This window comes from Pogona vitticeps, chromosome 4 (assembly GCF_051106095.1).
Source record: "Pogona vitticeps strain Pit_001003342236 chromosome 4, PviZW2.1, whole genome shotgun sequence".
Lineage (NCBI taxonomy): Eukaryota > Metazoa > Chordata > Lepidosauria > Squamata > Agamidae > Pogona > Pogona vitticeps.
The window spans coordinates 68,032,927-68,054,362 of NC_135786.1; the positions used below are offsets into that span (position 1 = coordinate 68,032,927).

A 21,436-nucleotide genomic window follows, 5' to 3' on the forward strand; every position below is an offset into this window, starting at 1 on the left:
TATATGGTTTGTATAGTTTTTGGAGGGGGGATTGCATCGTAGTGTATCATCAACCAAGCCAAGTAGCATGAACATTGTTTACAATACATATTCTGATATAATTAGGGATACAGTTGACAGAACCCTAGTGGCCAATAGATGAACTAATTAGTTCATAGCCAGAGGGAAATGATCTCATAGTTGCAGTTTCCATGACACACTTAATAAGATAAATCCAGCAAATACCTATGATCAAGTGCCACTGAAGGCTGATAATCAATGGATCCAAAAGAGACTTGAGAGAACCAGATCTGAGATATAGCCAATTTAATTACTTTAGCTAAGAAATCTCTGTTCAAAATTTCATCTTACTAGCCCTTACCATATCAGAGATTTTCCAGGATAAACAAACTTTCAAAAATATCAATACAATCATGCTGCATCCACTTTCTAAATGATCTCCAGCACTTATTTCTAATTGAAATATTTAATCTGTTAGACTAAGATATATTTCGCCTACATGTTTACCATGTTGCAAATAATGCAATAGATCTTGCAACATACAAAAACTCCAAAATAGCTGATTCACATCTCGTAAGCTAATTGTGAAAGAGGCAGATTGTCTTTTAATGATATAAGCCACACTGGCTCATTTTTAAGGAGAAATTTTGATTTAAAATAAATAAATAAACAGACAGACAGACAGACAGACAGACAGACAGACAGACAGACAGACAGATAGATAGATAGATAGATAGATAGATAGATAGATAGATAGATAGATAGATAGATAGATAGATAGATAGATAGATAGATAGATAGATAGATAGATAGATAGATAGATAGATAGATAGATAGATAGATAGATAAAAGAAATTGGTGAATGTGTAAAGGTTTAGCAATCTGGGGGGTAAATTTTTATTTTCTTCTCCGCGAGACATGTGGCATGATCTTTACACTCTTACTTCCCAAGATCCATTTCCCATAATCAAAGGAACAAAATTAGAAATATTTTCAGGATTAGACCTGAAATTCTAAATTTCACAGAATATTCAAGAACAACAGCACTTTACTCCCCATTTGCCATCACAGTTCCAGAAATTAGTAGCTGCCCGCATATTTAACAAAAAAGCCAGCACAAGACAATACTTTTAACACCAACAGATACTTATATGATGCAAACACCAGTTACAGTTGCAATGAGACTGTAATAAGAAGCTATGCATTCAGAAAAGCAGCATACTCTAAGAAATTGCAGTAATCTGTAAATGCAGAGGAAATGGAAAAGTTAAAAGCTGACTTCTATTATCAAAGCAAACTAGATTCTGAAGAGAAGCAGTGAGGATTTTGAAAAAAATCTCAAGGAAACGTTGAGCATAGCAAGATACAAATTAGGCACCAAGAATTGAATTTAACACTTTATAAGAATGAATATTCAGGCTTCCCAGCAGATGGTTATTTATCACTAAAGGAACTGTATACTGTACATTATAAACACATGTGAGATAATATTTTAGGAATCCCTGTAGCATTATATATTTTTGAATAGCACAAATATTTATTTTGTGCAGATGATTGATATTTTGTAACATGTATATAGAATATCATATAAATTATTAGTGGGTGTTTTTTTGTTTAGTACCATAATATCGGTTTGTTTATATTATTAGGCTTTCTACGTAGGACATTAGCAGCCAGTGAAACTGTTGTAGTAAGGAAGTTATATACTCCCTGTAACCAGCAGTGTGGCTGCAGTAATTAATTAATTAATTGATTTGATTTATATACCGCCCATCTGGCAAGCCAAGCCACTCTCAGCGGTTTACATGGCATAATAAAACAGACAATACAATAACAAGACAAAGTATAAATTAATCAACACAAAGTTAAACAAATAAAAATAATATCAGTGAACATTAACATGAAAAAAGGAAAAAGATGGTGGGATTGAACAATAAGTTGAATCAAGATACACTACAGTAGAGTCCAGGAAGGCCTGTCTAAAAAAGGAATGTTTTTAATAATTTCTTGAAAGTTCCCAGTGAGGCCGCCAGGAGAATTTCGGGTGGGAGAGCATTCCACAATTGCAGGACTACTGCCAAGAAGGCCCAGTTTCTAGTCATTGATGTCTGAGCCTCTCTTGGAGTAAGAACCCTCAACTGCCCAGGCTGGGAAGAACTTACTGGAGAGGCCAATCTAAACACGCTTCTTTGCTTCTTAGGTGAATCTTGTACAGGGAAGACACAATTCAAAACAGGAATCATAATAACCCATGGCAGATGGGCATTTCTTCTATTAAAAGCTGACTAGAAATCTTCTGTAGCTGGGTGGACAGTTCAGTGTTTTAGGTATCTGGCTATAGAGTCAGAGGTTGGCAGTTTGATTCCTCACAGTGTCTCCTGTGAGTAAAGCCAGCTTGTGTTGCCTTGGGCAAGCTGCATAGTTCCAGGATGCCCCCAAAAGAAGGGAATGGGAAACTGCTTCTGAGTATTTTCTACCTTAAAAAAAAAAACTAAAAAGGGTCACCATAATTCAGACCTGACTTGACAGCACATGATTATTATTAGAAATCATCCAGTACATTCCATAAGATTTCCTGTAAGAATTCCTACAGAAAAATATATCCAATAGAAATCTTGTTGGAAAGGGATTTATTTCTTCTTGAATTCAAGAGCAAGAAGCTATGAGATTCACTTCCCTAATAGGGACTTAACTTTTTTGTCAGAATTATTTGACAACACATCAAAATAGCAGTCATTTCAACACTATTGGATGAAAAAAATCTGGGTAACTTGACAAACAAAGGGTGAAAGATAAGTTAAGAGAGGGAAATATGGAAAAAACATGAACATTTCATATATCCATCTTTCATTAATATGAATCATTAACGTTATGAGGCTCTCTTTCCATAATTAATGAAATAAGATGAAAATGAAGAGAGCTTCTTTAGTATTTTTTTTGCTTTCATTTAAACATGACAAGCCAGTCCCTAGTGCGTATCTGATCTACGATGACATCCTTATGTCAAACTCTCAAGAAGTCAAAAATTTCATTATTGTGGGACAAAGAATGCATATAGCACTCATTAGTGTTCGTTTACTGTTTGTTCTTTATTTTGTAATATATCAGTTATCAACAAAAATCCAAAGAAAGTACATAAGTCCACTTCCAGATTGCTAAATTAATTAATTATCTGCAGTTAATGAAGACTGTACACACACTCACTTCTAAAAGAGTTCAGACGCTTTATCTGAAAAGAAATTGTTCTACAGCAAAAGTGGGAAACCTTCAGCTCTCCTGATGTCAATGACTTATGTACACCACGATAGGTTACCGCTAGCCAGACTGGCTAGGGCTTATGGGAACTGGAGTTCAATAAGGACAGCTGTGGCCTTCCTAGTCCTGTTCTACAGCATCAGAGGCAGCAAAGGAAAGGAGCTACTCTCAGCAATAATCTCAGCTCAGTGTTCTGCAGGCTCACAAAACCAGCTGGAGTTCCTCAGTATTCAATGAATGAACTAAAAAGTGAAACACCCTAAGGATTTTTAGTATCCTGGCACCAACAACCAGTTAAAAATGTATACCTTACACTAAATGTATCCGTGATCTCACACCAACCTGAGATACCTTCCAACAGTAACAAAGCTGGATGTTACAGTACTAATTGAACAAACAGATGAAGGCAATTAAATACCAATTTTCCACTGTGGCTAAAACAATGAATATTATCTAGAAATCCTTCTTCGGGCCCTTGAACTCTTCATATGACTTGCACACCAATTTTTCATGGGCACTGTCAATGCTGCTGAATGGCTATATTGATTTCAGGACTGCTTTGATTACCACTTGTCAACAAGATGTTGGACTTCAGTGACAAGATGTTTCCTGTGGTTCTTCAGATGCAGTAACCCCATGAGCTTACCCCTCTGCATCTCATTAATTCCATGACACAATCTGGGGAATCAATCTGAAACATCCCAAATTCCTAACCACAAGAAAATCTGTGCTAATTCTGACACTGCTTGCACATCCAAAACAGCAACTCGAGCCTTAATAAAACCAATATTCTTTATAGGTTCTTACAGAGTAGTACTGTGCTCTCCTTCACCAACACAAACTGGGACCATCTCTATCTCCTTCTCCTCCTCTCTTCCTTGCCAAACTCCATCTTCCTGCTACTGCTGTTTGTTCTTATACTGTTACAGTCTGCAACTTGATATAAGATCTGAACTGACATAGGGAGGTTTTTACATGGCTGTGGTTTACTCAATATACAGTATTTCATGCTTTGATTTTCAATACTTCCTTCTTTGCTCTTGTTTTACAACTGGAAGTTCATAGAGTAATTCTCTTTTAATGAAATTGCATTCTGGCATCAATAGCAACCTTTATAATTTATCAGTTATCATTACAATAAATAATTATAAAAACAGACACCAGGAAGTCTCTGAGCACAATATACCATTACATTATGTTATGGCAGAACACTGAATCAAGCTTAGCAACTCAAACACATTCAAATACAGAGTTATTCAATGCAAAAACAGAACTGTATACATATATGCATCCATGACTAATTTTTGTGCCCAATCTCATTATCTGGCACATAGTAAACTAATCCACTGTTGCGAGTGATATCTTATGTATTGTGTGAGTGATGAAAGTTAGCTAGCTGCTCATTATGGCAGAAAAAAATTATTCTAGGGCAGTAAAAATTTCATTTCTTCTGCATCAGCCACTTAGCACAGAAACAGAATCAAGAGAAGCGAGACAGGCCTGTCCTGCTTTAGTTCTTACATAGGATTCCACTGCAGTTGTTGCAGCACAAACATCTGCAACAGGTTGCTTCTGGTGTTGCACCAGTCCAACATTTTGTATGCGCAAACACAATTAATTATCATGTAGGAAGTATAAGGATAAGTCCATAAAAAAGATTAATGGACTCACTGATAATGCTTAAAACAAAAGGTTAAAACTAGTAAAGTTTAAATAAAATGTCTCCATAAAAAGATGTCTGTATTCTAATTTTGCAAGCATATTAATCAATACAATATAAAATATTGTGAAATTAATCAGGGAAGAAATACATAAATATACTTAAGGCAAAACACAATTGGGTTTGCAAAACAGGGTGGTCCCACACATGAATTCAGGACCAGAACAGATTATGCAGTTTGCCAGTGCATAAAGCTACTTTAGAGTTTTTTTCATGTCACACCTATTTTAGGAAAGATGAGCTTCCTGTATTTTTTTACAGTATCAAAACAGGAAGTAGGAGAAATGCTCTTCTTATTATTTAGATCATCAAGCTGTCCTTTTAAAATTCATCCCTCCATTTTAGTTACTTTTCAAAAGCAACCAAACAGCTTGAAAATAAGAGAATAAAAATATTGCAAACATATTCATGAATCTGTTTTATTCAGAAAATCTCAAGAAACATGTTTATTGATATTGCTTGCAAGTCACTGCTGCAGAAAAATATGTCGAAATAATGCAAGCAACTCACTGTGGAAAGACACTGCATCCAATACTTGTGGTGAGGCCTGAAACATTTCTAGAATGTTAAGTATTTTCTTTAATAATTGATGTAGACATTTTGAATCTTTCTGCATAGGATATCAGGTGTGAGTAGATTGCATTAACACTGCTTAAACATTTCAACTTGTCAGTATGGCCAACTCGATTTCTGAAATATTTGCAGTATTTTCCCATCGAAACAGTAATAAAGGTAAAATAAATATATGCCACTGCTTTATAATCACTGAACATTAATGAATATTTTATGTCTTTTTAAATCTCCCTGTTTAATTTTAAAGGGTGAAATTAAGTCTCCTTCATGCAATATGCCAATTATCTGTAAATCAAACAATAACTCAGCCATTATACTCTTTTTTGTTAATATATGGGAAGCTAATTTGAAAACACTGGATGGCACTTTTAGAGAATAATTGAATAGTCCTTCCTGCCCTCTGGTGGTTGACAACTGCAACTGGCACATGAAGTTCAATTATCATTGAACTATAACACAGAATACGCACAGAGAGGGATAATACAATTTGTCAACGATGTCTAAATGACAACAGACAGAAGTCAAATATGATAGTAACTTCAGGTAAAATGTTTCATATATGTTTCATAAAAGCCGATTCAGTTTTAATAGCTAACATTCACAATTTAATTCCAACATTTTATTTTAACTGAAATACAAAATAGAAGTATAAATTTTCAGAGCTCCTTTTGCACATACTGAGGTTCTGTCTTCTTCTGCTGCTTTATTCCACAGCACAAAGTGCACCGGGAAAATTTTATTACTGGTAGCAACTTATTGGGAAGGTTGCTTCAAAAAAAGAGGGGGAGGTGGGATCCAATTAAGCATCATAGTACTATTCTCAACATTAATGTGCCTTTTTAATAGCCTTCCATTTCACTTCTTTTCTGCTTACATAACCATTTTATCCAAGATTTTCTGCGGCTAACATGCAAAGGCCCATGGGTGTCAAATAATATGCAGTCATGCTGCCAAATCCAAATCTTAAACTTGTGCTATAATCACACATTCCTGCTAAAATAAATGGGATGTATCTGCAGAGAGTAGAAGTCAGGACTTTAATTAGAAGCACCCGTTTTTCAACTTTTGATAGTGCTGAGCAATTTCATTTCATATTTAGAAAAAAATAGGCAATATTGGGAATGACAGACATATTTTAGCAGACCAGGGCAACACATTCTAATTATTGTTTCAGGTCTTGTTTTTTCATTGGAAACCTAAATTTTCTTTTCTTTATAAAGCAGCTCTCCAATTGTAGCAACATACCATTCAGTTCTATGGTCTGTTAGAAGCAACAGAAGATGCAATCACATGGTTCTATTAGATGATGTCATGTGTTCTTTCAAGACCAATAAAAAACAATGTGGCCCAAGCTTCCCTTTAAGCTGCACATGTGCGCATCTCTGCCTCCCTGCACGCAGCTGTCTTCCTTCTCTGTGCAGTGACGATGGAATCCAGCGTGGGGGGGAGGTTCTGTACACACACAGGGGCAAAATTAGGAGAGAAAGAGGCAGAGCCCCGCCCAGGGGGGCCCACTGAAAATTAGGGGATACACTGATTTACCCATTCATTTATAATATGTTGTTTCCTAAGTACATGAAAAAATCAACTAATATTATGTAAACTACAAAACTGCATTTTAGCACTGACAAATACTGATGCACAAACAAGACTATATTGCTCGTACTTATATAGAAGCAATACAGAATGGTTTTCAATTCTGTAGATACTAGTGCTAAAATGAATTTAAAATAAGAACACTTGAAAAATAGCTAGCACTCAAAGTACAGAGGTCAATGCATATGGAGAGATTTTACAGATATTTCTTTCAGTCGTCACTTTTTCAAAGCACACACCTGAGACAATAGGCTTTCCAGATCAGCAACCCACAAAGTGCAAGAAAGTGCTGCTGGGGGGGGGATTACAATCAAAACACAAATCATTTTGTGCATCTGCCCCCGGATAATCCGCCCACCCCAGATATCAGTCACTGTATTTAAATGTGTTGTGGGGGACTGAGTGTCCAGTTTAATGTGACAAATAAAGGTTTGTGACAAATAAAGAAGTAACGTGACAAATAAAGAAGTACAAGAAGCATTTCTATTTGAACTGTGTGTGATGATATATTACAACGGGCTCTAAAGAAAAATAGCAAAGTTAACCATCTGATTTTTTTTTTGAAGACAGAAAAGTTATCAAATAGACAACTTTTAAATCAGAAGATAATGACTTTTTCAGGAAATATATCTATCTGTCAATAGAAAATCATCTTTGCACAACCACCTCATGCTGGCTGTTCTGCAAAAGAACAGCGATGTTATTTTTTAAAAGAAACCATTTCTCTGCCATTCCATCCATCCATCCAGAGTAGATGGCAGAAACACATTTGAAATATAAGGGGAAAATACAGAAGAAGAAAAAACAATAGCATAAGTTTAGAAGCCTAAGCAGATAACAGCAGCTCATCTCAGGCAATGCATTTTGCTACTATAATGCAACATGCTACCAAAGACTCTACTGCTTTGGGCTAAAATTTATGCAAATTTTATATCTAGGTCACACCATCTGATGTACCTACAGTAATCTTTCATCATCCAGTTAATTAAAAGCTAAAAACTTAATAACGAAACACGAAAGGAAGTCTGCAGCCTGAATACATAAGCCCCCTTTAACAAAGCTGACATTAGTTATAATGAGCTACATTTATTCTTTAGCTGTGAGACAGAACTCACCTCCTGAATGGTACTGCTTCCTGAGAAGTTGAGGTTGTACTCCCGCTGGACTTCTCGATGGGTGACGATCAGCATGAAGTTTTGATTTAATGATTCCTGCAGGGCACTGAAAGGGTTGAAAGAAAAACAAGAAAATCAGGAGTGAGCATGTTCTAGCTTGCTTTACATTTAGCCTCAAAACCCCAGGAGTACCCTGAACTCTGCAGAGACAAGTCCAGGCACAATGTTATCATCACTTTCTTTTTTGCTCCTAAAAGCAATGAAGCATGCAGGGAATGACCAAAGGGGCTAACCTGTTAACTCCTTCTCTCCTAAGGTGGTTGAAGGATCTAAGGCTACATTTTAACTCTTCAGAATTTTTTTAATATTCCGCCAACAGTGATAATCAAAAGCATAATTTAAACTTAATTTACATGCTCACTGATAAAAAGCTTTCAACTATATTTTGAAAACAAAAGTTTACATATGATGCTAATATGCACACATAAATGTACAATATTTCCACCCATATTCATTCCATAAATTTACTTATTTAATTTTTAATATTTATACATAATCTCTTCTGCCAACTGCATCTAAGATAATGTGCATTCTTAATATGTATATTTATATACACATATGTACATACAGAAACATATAAATATGAGAGCCAAAATCCTGTTGCATAGTTGCACCAGTGGAAGGGAAATGGAGTGACATATAGCAACACATTACCACTAATTAATGAGTCTCTACTTGGTTTCCTCCCTGCACTACAACTGGGGAATCTGAACAGCAAATTCTTAAGGTGCATTAATTTGCCATTGCAAGTTATGCCATTTCCCTTCTGCTGATGTAACTACGCAACATACATCCACACATTAAGATAAGCTGCCTAATTATTTGCCAGCAGAAAGCATTGAAAATGCTAGCATTTACCACAAAATTTCAAAAAACACCATATGTTCCATCTTGATTTTCCAAGTTTATTTGTTACAGTGATTTTTCACAAAGCACCAAGGAAGAAGTTAGGAATCCTAGGGGAAAAATGTTTTTTCAACATTTATTTTGTCAAGGCCTACAATTTATTTAACAATCTTGGCTACCTTTTTGAAGGTATTATTTACAAGGCTAGCCTATACAACAATGGCCATTATTCTGTTCTGTATCTCCACATATGCAATGTGATTGCCACTAATTAAAGAGTTCTTTCTTTCAATTTCAAATTGCATGCAACTCACCTGCAATGATACAAAGTCACACACATTCCAAATCTTAAAAAGAGCTCTTTCATTATTAGCAATCTGTTACTACCAGTGACATCACTCCCATGGTGCAGGTGGAGCAACACGACAGGATACTGGCCTATGTTTTTAAGTTTATGATAGCTCAATCTTTCTTTAGACCAACACAAGAGTCTCAGCTGATAGCAGCCAATGTCTGCCTTAAAATTGCTTATCTCTACACTACTAAACAATTTACTTCCTTTTGCAGCCCCCTACCTTCCAGTCTCCAAACTTATTATACTGAGCAAGGAGGCTCAACAAAAAGTAGTTCTAGTATTTTCTAAAGACACAGATTGTTCTAATGAACATGAATCAACACCATGCTTAGACCTTACTGCTCAATGAGGAGGGACTGAGAAGGAAGACTGAACCAAACAAGGGCATGAGGGAACAGCATGTGTACTTCTTTATTCATGTTTACCTACATGAAGAGTCAGACACGACTAAACGACTAAACAACAACAACTCTGGTGGATATTAATGCCTAAACAGATCTATTTTATTTATTTTTCTCCCCAAAAATTTTTCTAAACTTATTTTCTCTCAAATTTCTTCTTCCTCCCCCCCCCCCCGCTAAACAGTTAGATAAATATTCTTTATGGTAGAAACATAGCTATTTAGTTTTTAGATAATAAAATAATTACTCAGTGAATTACTAACAAGAGAACAATGATCAGAAATGTTAAGAATACTGATTTTCTTTATGTATAATTGTGGACATTTCCCATAATTTTTTTTATCTACATTGGCAGAAAAGATAATAGATCAATTGGAGAAGGCGGCTGGATGACCCTGAAATGTGCCCATAGATGTCAGAAGTTATTGGCACCAGGCTTATTTTGGATATCTACTAATATGTCCTTATAAATATATTTATTCATTCAGTCTATATATATAAAAGGAGGCTTCCAAGATCCCGCAGAAGTGGGAGGCATCTCTGTCTTCACTGGGTAGGGAAGAAATCTACAATCTTATTTGCATCAGTTCTGCCACTAGCTGTGTATTACATATTACATTCTATAAGAGTTCTTCAAGAGGGTCCCCTAAGGAGAAATGGATTTACTAGGAACAACGGGGCAAAAAAAACTGTCCCACAATATTCCCTTCCCTTTAGCGTCTGGGAAAAATGGAGAATATCAGTACTATCTGATTCTAAAGCACATGTCTCCCACCTCTTTTTTCCCCATTCTAACCCAACATAACTAAAAGGTGTTAAGGACTGCCCACTCCCACCCTATTCCAAGCCAGGATACTTCCAACTGTGGTTGCAGTAAGTCAGGATCAGAAGATGTTTTTTCCTCTGTTGCTAAAATCCTCATTCCAGTTAACTCTGAAGGTATAAAACTCTTAACGGTTGATGATATTTAGTTATGGGACAGAAAATGATGTTTTTAAGGAAGTGCCTACTTTTTAAAATTTGGGATAATCATGCTGGTTTACTGCCACAAAACAGCAAGGAGGCTTGTGGCAAATTAAAAGACTGGATCATTTTATTTGGCCTTTATAGAGTGCATCCACATCTTGAGATTGCATGCGACAGAATCCACGAAAGCTTATGCCAAATAAAATACGTCACTCTTTAAGGTTCCGCAAGATTCTTTGTTGGTTTGAGATGTGCCGGATACACATTAGCAGTATAAAGGATGATATAACCTTTCATGAGTTTTTAGTAAACCAATTCTATCTCTTCTGCTTCCTTCTGGTTTCACTTCTTTTCTCACTTAAGATAGCATTGCTGGGAGATTACCACCCTACTATTTGGCATCAACACCACATCACGCTATTTTACTTCACATGCTGTTTTAAAGATTTAGAGAAAACTGATGGGTAAGACCGTGTAGGTATTTGGACAACTTGTTTAGGTCCTCCTAACTCATGGTAAGGTAGGTAGTGACTCAAGACAGAGCCTTTCAGCCATGCCACACTATCTTCACAACAGTCACTTCAGAGAAGTTGTCTTGGGATTACTTCTGTTACTTCACTGGTACCTTTGACCAATCCCTGCTATTATTAAGTTGGCACAAATTTTATGTGACTTGAACAATGATATAACATTTTAATAACCATTCCTAATCACCTGTTCTTTAGATGTGATAGCTGATTATTCTTTTGTCTTAAATTTATAACTTTAAAATGTTAGCTAATCTGCGAAACATTTGAAGGCTAAAGAGCAGGACATAAAAGTTATTATAATCAAATCATGCTAAGAATGTGACATAACTGTCCTCAACACTATGCCTTCTGGAGAGCATTGAACATATTCAGTACATATGTGCTTTTTGATCCTTTCAATCCACTTCTGTCTTCAAAATTTAAAAGACATATTTACATTTCTGATTACCTAAAGAAGTTTCTCCAGAAGATGCTTATGTTCCATATGAGTGATTATTTTTATGAGTTTAGTGAAAGGCATGGGATGTTAATTTGTACTAATGTATTCATACAGGACTTCAGCTTCAAATAGTGATTACTGATTTCTTTCACTAGAAAAAGAAACCATGTATGGATGCTGTGAAATAATTATCTGTACATGTTGTGTCATTAAAACTTTCTTCTCCATAGAAAGAAAAATAACATGTGAATTGGGAGATGTTTCATAATGCACGTAAACAATAAAGTTTATTTCAGAGGTATTGTCTACACTCATGCCTGAGGTACACACAAACCATTTTGGCTTTGTTTTTCTAGAATGACCACCAATAAACTGCAGTACTTATGGATTTCATATAATTTAGTGACTGAAATCCTCTTGCACAGTTTTGCATAAGCGATGTTCATGACATCAATACAAGTAGCAAATTGCCACTGGTAAAGGCTCCCTTCAGGGATTTTGGAATGCACATGACTTCATCACATTGCATAAAAGTCCCATGCACCCCAAAATCACCTTTTATTAGTAGCAATTTTCACTGATTGTGATATTATCTCTGTTGTGCATATGGTGCTGTGCAACAGGATTTCAGCCTATGTTGCACATTCCAGGTGCTTGGGACCAAGCTGACAGAAACAGAAACAGCTTCATAATTCTAACCACATTTACAAAGCATCAATTCCTGCTATGCTTTGTGGTGATTACTTTTAGATCAGTGTGCACAGGATCATTGTCTAAATGTGGGATAAACATGATTCTATCAACAATACATTTTAAGTTCACTATGACAGAGGTTCCAACATCAGCCAAAATCTCTGATAAAGCAAGACAATAACTGGGTATCCTTCATTTAATTAAATCAATATGTATTATGCTACCTAGAGGAGATGACAAATTAGATTATACTCTAATTTGTCTAAGTGAGAACTCTGCATTAAAAGAAGTACCTTGCCTAATGAAGGCACAGTGAGCATCAGCGATTTGACTGGGATTATAAAGCTACCCATTAAAATGTTTTCAGAGTGGCAAATATCAACTGCCACTTCTTGACCAACATATATTAAATATTTGACTCAAGTATCTAGATTAAATTTTAAAATAAAATATTCATTCTTATATATGCTTGCAGTTCCTAAGTAGAACAGATTTTTGTATATATTTTATACTTATAAATTAGGAATCATTTTATGAAACTGCATTCATTGTTACTACCTTACAAGTTTCGATTTCTACATATATTTTTCTCCTGTTGTGGCACAACATGTCTGATACCTAATAAAGGTCATATACTGTACAGATTATGCACATAATGTAGGCTTTCTGAAAACATATCCTGCTACACATGTCACATGTCTATATGTATACTTTTCAGCACCAACAATCAACAAGATTCCATTCCTTGAGTAAACCTAGCTTCTGTTCTATTTTCTGCTGCAACAGTAGGGAAATGGTGACTCTCCAGATAGTCCACTCCCCAACGATACAAGCCAGAATGGCCAATAGTGAAGATTATGAATGTTGCAATCCAACAATATTTTGAGGTCTACATTCTTCCCCTTCTTGACCTACAGATATTCCCCCTTCTCTTTATGTCCTGTTGTGTGAGATGATTTTTTGTGGTAAGAAATAGGGCTTCCATTATAATTGCTCTGAGGCTATTAAATGATCTTCACAATGAGGTTTCACACTGCTCTCATCTTGTGGCTTTGCAGAAAGGACATGAAACCTGTGTCTTCCAGGACTATGGCCACCAAACCTGTTGCTGCTCCTGATGTTGAAATACTGATCAATAGTTTGGGGTTGTTTTTGAGCTTGTTTTCAGCATTTTTTTTTCTGTCAAAGACCACTCTTAGTTATGGAAAAACAAGATGTAACTTGTGGACTCTGGTTACATGACAGTGACATACCCACCATTTTCTACAGCAGCTAGTGAGCAAAGGCAATCAGGGGCAACGTCTTGCATTCATACTCTTATACTTTCTCACCTGGAGTCATTTGCTAGACACAAGTTTCATATATGTTCAATTTGCTTACCACTAATGGTAGTAAAAAAAATTTAAAAATCAAGAGGCTGAGTAAATCAGTTCTCCCCAAATTGGTGTCTACTAATTTTTTTCAACCAAAGGGATCGAAAGGCAGTTGATAGCTGAGGAACTCTCTGCAATATCATGAGAGTGTGACACAGAGGGCTGCCAAAAGGAGGAGGGAAATCAGAAAAAATCTTCTGCAGACAGAAGGAACTCTTCAATTCATGTAAGAGAATTCAGGATCCAAGCCTACATTTTTGGCAATTTCTTGCTGACACAATTACAGTGCCATGTTATATATATATCTACTCAGAGTAAAGTAATGGGGAAGCAGGAACAGGATTATAACCTTATTCTAGTACAGCTCTACAGAGGTTCTTCATCAATTGCTGAAGAAAAAACATCCATTATTCATCATAGGTATTCATTTCTCCTCCAAACATCTAAATTTTTAACAAAATATCATGACACAATAATTAACATTTCCACTGCAAACATACAGATTTATACAAGCTCATGTCAACAGGCATCCAAATTTACTATAATTACAGTTTATTTACACTAAAACAAAATATGAAATCAGTATGTAAATGTAATGTTTGTTGTAGCTAATGCAGCAGGAGATGGCAGATTAGTCTCAAACAGCAATCAGTCAGAAAATCTGTTTTGTATGGAAAATGAGAAGGATATCTGCTTGTTTACTTTATCTTGCATTTTTAAACCCAGAAATTTTCTAAAATGTCTCATTAAACAGGCTGAAATTAAAGAAAGAAAGAAATTAAACATCTTTGTGACAATACGTTTTATAGGCTTCAGTCCCTTAGTCTCTTACTTGGGAATAAATCTAATTAAATTCAGTAGGACTTGATTCCGAGTAGATATGCATAGGATAGAACAATGTTTACTGCTTCAATATAGTGAAACAAACAACACCAATAATTGAAAATTATGGAATTTTCTAGTTAACATCGCTACTTTTTAGAGCTACCACCATACTTTACAATTTTGCAGTTAAGACACTGCTGTAATTGCAATTATTTAACAAAAGGCAAAACTGTTTTCAATGTTAATTCTTACAGTGAATATCTTTACAAACAGTAAATGCATAACTAACACATTTTCACCTCTTTTTCAGAAATCCTCTGAGGTGTAATTTTTTACAGGGAAGTAAGAGCTCATTTTATTTCTTTTTGACTGTTGAGTTCTCCGTATTAGAAAAATGATTACTGAAAATTTAGCCACATTTCTGTCAGCAACAGCTATTATAACATAGCCCTGGATACAAAAGTGAAGTTGTTTTGAATCTGTTCTGTAATTTTTTTGTAATTTTATATTAATTGTTAAATCCATTAATGTCATACAAATGGAATGAAATTGACTGTACTGACGCTTTAACTGTATGCTTTGTTTTATGGTACACAGACTAGAAAAAAAATTATTTATGTTTAATTCATTATTAAGATTATTTGTCACTAAATTGGATCAATATGTTGCATTCTCTGCCTATTCCATAGCCAATCTCGACTTTTATATTTTTCCACCGTCAGTTTTAATACTTGTGCAAGTATTATGAAAGTATTACAAATCAACTTTATAAAATTAGCACTCCATTAAATGCAACACAGCCAATACTTCAATGGCTATGAATTATGCAGCAGGACTGTAATTTGCAGGCATTAACTGGGATCTAAAGTGGTGGCGTGGTTCAGGGAAGGTGTTTGTACTACTCTGGTGAATTTTTTTCCTCTGTACTCCTTTCCAGAGTTGTCCCACACCCATAATCACTTGAAATGTTATGGTTTCAAAAGTGGTTTGTAATGTTGTCAGACTAACTGTTGTTTGAGACCAACAAAGATAAAAGCACCCTTGAGCTAACAAAACTAATGACAGGCATCTTTATAATGTGCCTGCTTTTATCAAAATATGTATAAGGTTTGGGTTTAGAAGCCCAGCATGGGAATACTTGTGACTGATGCTGACATTTCAGGCTGAAGCAGTTCATATTTTGTATTTTTATATAAAATATTTTATTTACATAGTTATATAATGATATGTATATATAAGTATGTGTGTGTATGTAATTCATGTGTCTATATGCATTTATTCACTCTCACACACAAATATACACATATATCTACATATGTAACAATAGTTATCAAACACATATACAATAAAGAAAGAAACTTGTGTAGCAGAAGTAATGAGAACCAGACTAACAAGAGCAAGTAAGGCCACACAAATCATCAGTTAAACCAGCCAAGAAGAAGCACTGGAACGTCTGGGGAACTATAAAAGTCTTGTTGGATCAGGCAATTCTCTTCCTGGGTGATGTACTCCAAAATTCAGGTCAACCCCCAGTACCCCAAAATCTTAACTTCAGAGGTCTAGAGGGGAGACCCCAAAAAAAGCTTCCAAAAAGAGTCACAACAGAGGTTCAACTGGGTTCATGAGGGGAAAAGTCCTAGCCATTCAGAGCTTCAAAAAGGGTAAGTACTAGCATTACACAGTGTCCTTTAAAATGGGATTAGCAGCCAGTATAACTCTTTAAAGCAGCAGGTCTTAGACTTGGGTACCCAGATGTTGTTGCACTTCAACTCTGAGAAGACCCAGCCAACATAACTAATATTCAGGGATCCTGAATGCTGTAATTCTGGTGAGCCAAAGATTGGAAAACAACTTGTAAAAAAAACGGATTACACTGGTGCCTTGATTTACAAACACCTTGAACTACGAACATTTTGAGTTACGAACAGCTCCACTCACATAATTTTGCTTTGACTTGTGAACGGAGCTTTGACTGATGAACACAAAAAGGCAAGGGAAAAGGGCGGGAAATTCAAATAGCTAACTGTAGGTGGCGACAAGGCTGCTTCTTTGCAGCTCTTTCATCCCGGCAGTTAGAGTGTGTGTGATCCGAGGAGGCTGCCTACTAAGGTAAGGTGCTGCTTTATACTTTTAAAAAACTGTTCTGGGTATTTTGCAACATGGTTTTTGGGTGGGGGGGTTATGTTTCTGTGCTGTAATGGGTCTTGGGAGGTTGTTTGTTTTTGGGGGGTTCTTGCATGCTTCCCCTGCTTTTTTGCTTCGTTCTCTTTGCATTTCTGATCTGCTCCATTTGTTTTCTGTGCTTTTGCAATGGTTCATGCATGCTTCTCTTGCTTTTTTTTGCTTCGTTCTCTTTGCATTTCTAATCTGCTCCATTTGTCTTCTGTGCTTTTGCAATGGTCCCTGCATGCTTCCCTTGCAAATCAGAAATGTTTTTGCAAGGGTCTGTGCTGGCTTGCTTTAAAATGTATTGATGTAAAATGTGTGGGTTTAAAATGTGTCGGTTTAGCATGTGTTTTAGACTCCAAACTCTCCCCCTCCCCCATTGTCTTCTCTCTCTCTGTCTCCTTCCTTTCCTGCCCTTTTTTTAACCTATGTCATCTTAGGTTAAAAAAATTCTCCCCCTAGTGGTAGAGGACGGATTAATCGGTTTTGCATTAGTCCCTATGTAAATGAATGCTTTGACTTACAAACCGTGCCTTGACATAAGAACAAAAAACAGCCGGAATCAGGTTTCAATGCATTCCTATGGGAAAGGCTGCTTTGACTTATGAACATTTTGACTTATGGCCACCACTCCATTGCGGATTAAATTCATAAGTCAAGGCACCACTGTACCTATTCCCCATCAGTCAATCCCACTTTACTGGATTCACTTACTTTGTCTTGTGCTCATGCACATGTACAAATATACTCCCAGCCATCTTCCAAACTACTTATGTCTCTAGCAGCACCAGCACTCACTACAGACTATATCAGTCCTAAAAATAAATCCAGACATTCCCAGAAGATAATTCCAGTTTCAGGAAGCCCATTTGTGAGAAGTGGGGGAAAAAAGGCAGAAGAGGTCCTGCTGCTAGTTTTGAGGCAAAGTTATCTCTCTGGAAATAGCCATTTCCCCCTTCAGAAATATCAGTTTTTCAGCTCTAGAGCTGCAAAAAGCCCCTCTGGAACTGTGTGCGGCCTGAAAGGTTCCATGGATTAAAACCAAAATAAAACAAAACCAGGAGACTCATATCTCTTACTTTTCAGGAGCAAAATTCTAGAAGCATTTTTTTGTATATTAGTCAGTTGTCTTGTCAGGTACTTTTAAAGGTAAATTCTCAAATACTGCTATTTATAGTCAGTTTAAATCTTTTGACTCAAATTGCTGAGAACAGAAGTGTTCATATAACTGGTTTGTCATCTAAATGGAATTTAATACTGGCATTTCTACTCCCCTTTATGCTAAAAAAAATTAAATGTTATAATGACACATGTCAACAGCCATACTTTCCCAAGGGTGTACTGAGTAACTATAGTAAACACAATTCACTAGAAAGATCTTCTGAACCTGCCCTGTTTAACTGAGTGGAGGCTGTACAATGACACTGATTTCAATGTTTCTGGCATGGAAATTGCCAATGGCTTGTGGTTTGTATATTTCTAAAATAAATTTCAGGTATCTAATAATGACAAACTATGCCTGTTTTGTTACAAGGGTCTTTTCCTTATTTGCAACTTTTTAGCAGTCCGATAAATGTATTGCCAAACCAGAACTTTCCAGCTGTGGATGAATCACACACCTCTTTTAAATGTATTTATTCAAAATATTTTTGTGCTGCCTTTCTCCTTAAAAAGCACCAATTTTTCTGAGCTGTACGCTCAGCTAGTGACACAGATCAGCACAGAGGCAATTTGATTCAAAAGGGACTTCCACAATGAGGAGAATTTTTAAAAATCTCTTACAGCTCTGTGTAGTCCATAGAATTCTGCTCCAGAGAACTGGGGACCTCCTGGAACCATATGGATGCAAGAGGACTCAGGGCAAGAGAGAACTACAAAAAGTGGCTCCCACCCTATCCCATTGATGGAATGTGTCTGCTGGATTAACAAGCCTTTTATCAGCCACAAGTAGCACTTGATATAATGCAACACACTTTGATCCTTCACTGTCTTTTGCTTTGGGAGCTTTTGCTAAAATCATCTTTTACAAATCACACACACACAAAAAAAAATCAGAAATCATCCCACTTTGCAAGGAAAACTGAGCTGAACATGACTAAAATTTCCCTTTCAAATCTGCACCTCTAAAGCACCATAGTCCTTCATAAATTGAATAACATTCACACTAAATATTAACAATCCCAAACACTTTATATTCTCCAGATTATTCTGTGCCAAAAACAAGTTTAAAAATCAATTAGCTGAAAAATGCACACATATTAACATATCTTATGAAAGACTTCTTATTTCAAGCTTTTATTATGTAAATTTTTATTATAGTGGCTGGTCTTTTTTACAAAATCATATATACAGTCGTACCCTGGTTTATGAATTTAATTCGTTCTCTGGGATGTTTTGTAATGTGAAAAATTCGCAAACTGAAACGCAGTTTCCCATAGGAATGCATGCACGGGGGTGGCGCAATAAACTTCCCAGGCGCAATGCAAACCTGCTTCGTATTGTGGAAAAAATTCGTAAACCAAGGCATTATTTTCAATGGATCTTCATTCATAAACCGAAAATTACATTAACCAAGGCATTCATAAACCAAGTTTCTACTGTATTAGATTAGGGAGAAAAGACCATATATGAATATTCTTTACGAAAAGGGATCAACAACATTCCAGACTAGATTTTGGAAAAAAAACTGTTGGCAAATCTGTTTTATGGCACACTGTTACATTATTTTATTTTTTTAGAGTTACCTTACCCAGAGACACTTGATGGTGGTGGTGGTGGCAAATCAGGTGTTAGGACATATAGGCTGTTATTTTTTGGCAAGTGTAGAGATTTTAAAACAGTCTGTAAAGGAAAAATGTATATTAGAAGTTACAAAGTATTTTTATCACATATTCACATTTTACACCAAGAACCCAACTACATTTGATGTTAAATGTGTTATTAGCAACTACTGCACATCTGTTTGGGGTTTGTTTGTTTTCTAAGCAATAACAGCAAGCAATGGGAAGTGCAGGCAGGAATCACTGTAGTCCTGACGGACACAGAGACAGCGAGAACCTGGTACCAACCGCTGCTAATGACACTCTTAACATCATGTTTAGTTTCATTTTAAGTGTGCTTTCTTGCAATAAAATTAAGTTTCTTACACCTGATATGGTTTACTCTATGGTGTGCTGACATACTTCCCTCAACCCCAGAAAGGGGTGGGGGGAGATTCTTCACAGTGAAACAAATAGTCTTTCTAGAGGTTAAACCAAAGTTTATACATATTTAACATCAGTATATCTTTACATCTGGGCATACCATTCCCAAAAAGATTCTGTACAACTCTGTATTGCTATAGTGAAGCAAATCTCTCACCAACTGTTTGCTCAAGAGTAGAAGGAAGAAGCTCTTCCACAGAAAAAGCCTCAGAAAATGAAAGGCAGGCTGCAGGCCTCTGGCTTATTACATATGCTCTATTGAATTCAAAAGCCACATACCTAATTTAGTCACATCAGATCAAATCAGGGGGCAGTTTCAATATTATAAGCTGATGCATAGTAGTCACAATGGCTGAAATCCTCTTGCTTAGTGCAGTAAGTTGCACTAGAATACGCCCACTGAATCAGTGGGGATTTGGTTAGTCAACTCCTCTATAAGTTCTATTGATTCAAATATTCATTCAAACTTTCTAAGGTACAGTAAGTTACAGCTAGAATAGACCCATCTGAATCAATAAAACTTGCAGTTGACTCACGAAATTCCAGCACCACCCCAGTTTAATGGGCCAACTCTGATGCCATTTATTATGTTCAGCAACAGGATTTCAGCCAGAACAATGTTAGTTTGAAGTTCATTACAATGATTATTAAATGTTTACATTTATGTAGAGAAATGAGAGAGAGCAGTGTTACCTCTCTGGGAAGGAGAACCAGGTGGCAAAATATATGAAGCTGCCTTTCACCTAGTTTGAAAAAAAACACTGGACTATCTAACTTGTCTACTACAGTAGCTCTCAGCCAGTAGTTTATGTAGAGCCAGTGGGGACAGAAGTATTTTGGGGAAGACTAAATTCATAATAATTACTTATTGTGTTTAAGTGAAAGAAATAAATTTCATTCCTGATAATGTCACTGCAATTAAATTTATTACCTGTGTTTTACAGTTAACCATAACCACAACAATTGCGTTCAACAATATTGTTACAGCTTTCAACCACTAATGTACTTACTTTTCTTTGTTTATGTCTGCTCCCAAAAGCTTTTAATGCAGTCTTTTATGTCCTTAAAACTAAGGATTTTTAAAATATAAGAGAAGAACTTATAAATTGTTCTTGGAAAAAGTAGATTTTTTTGTTTCTATCACCTTTTCTGACAGATTGAAAGGTGGAATTTCAGATATAAAAGTTTGAAAGCCACTGGTCTACTGCACCAACTGGCAGTGGCTTTCCAGTTTTAAATAGGACTTTTTCCTAGCCACACCTGGAGATCTCAGTTACTGAAGCCTGGAATGTCTGCATACAAAGCATGTGCTCTCTCACT

The 21,436-nt window shown here is 36.0% G+C and overlaps 1 protein-coding gene across 3 annotated transcripts in view; it reads right to left on the bottom strand.

The window, feature by feature from the left end:
* Nucleotides 1-21,436, bottom strand: part of FAF1 (Fas associated factor 1) — a 297,114-nt gene that overhangs the window by 208,945 nt on the left and 66,733 nt on the right. For all 3 annotated transcript variants that reach the window (XM_020788123.3, XM_020788122.3, XM_078392865.1), the window contains exons 6-7: nucleotides 19,663-19,754; nucleotides 8,260-8,365 (exon numbers count right to left, since the gene is read on the bottom strand). In XM_020788123.3, the coding sequence (XP_020643782.1) occupies nucleotides 8,260-8,365; nucleotides 19,663-19,754 (198 nt within the window). The remainder of the gene's footprint in view (nucleotides 1-8,259; nucleotides 8,366-19,662; nucleotides 19,755-21,436) is intronic.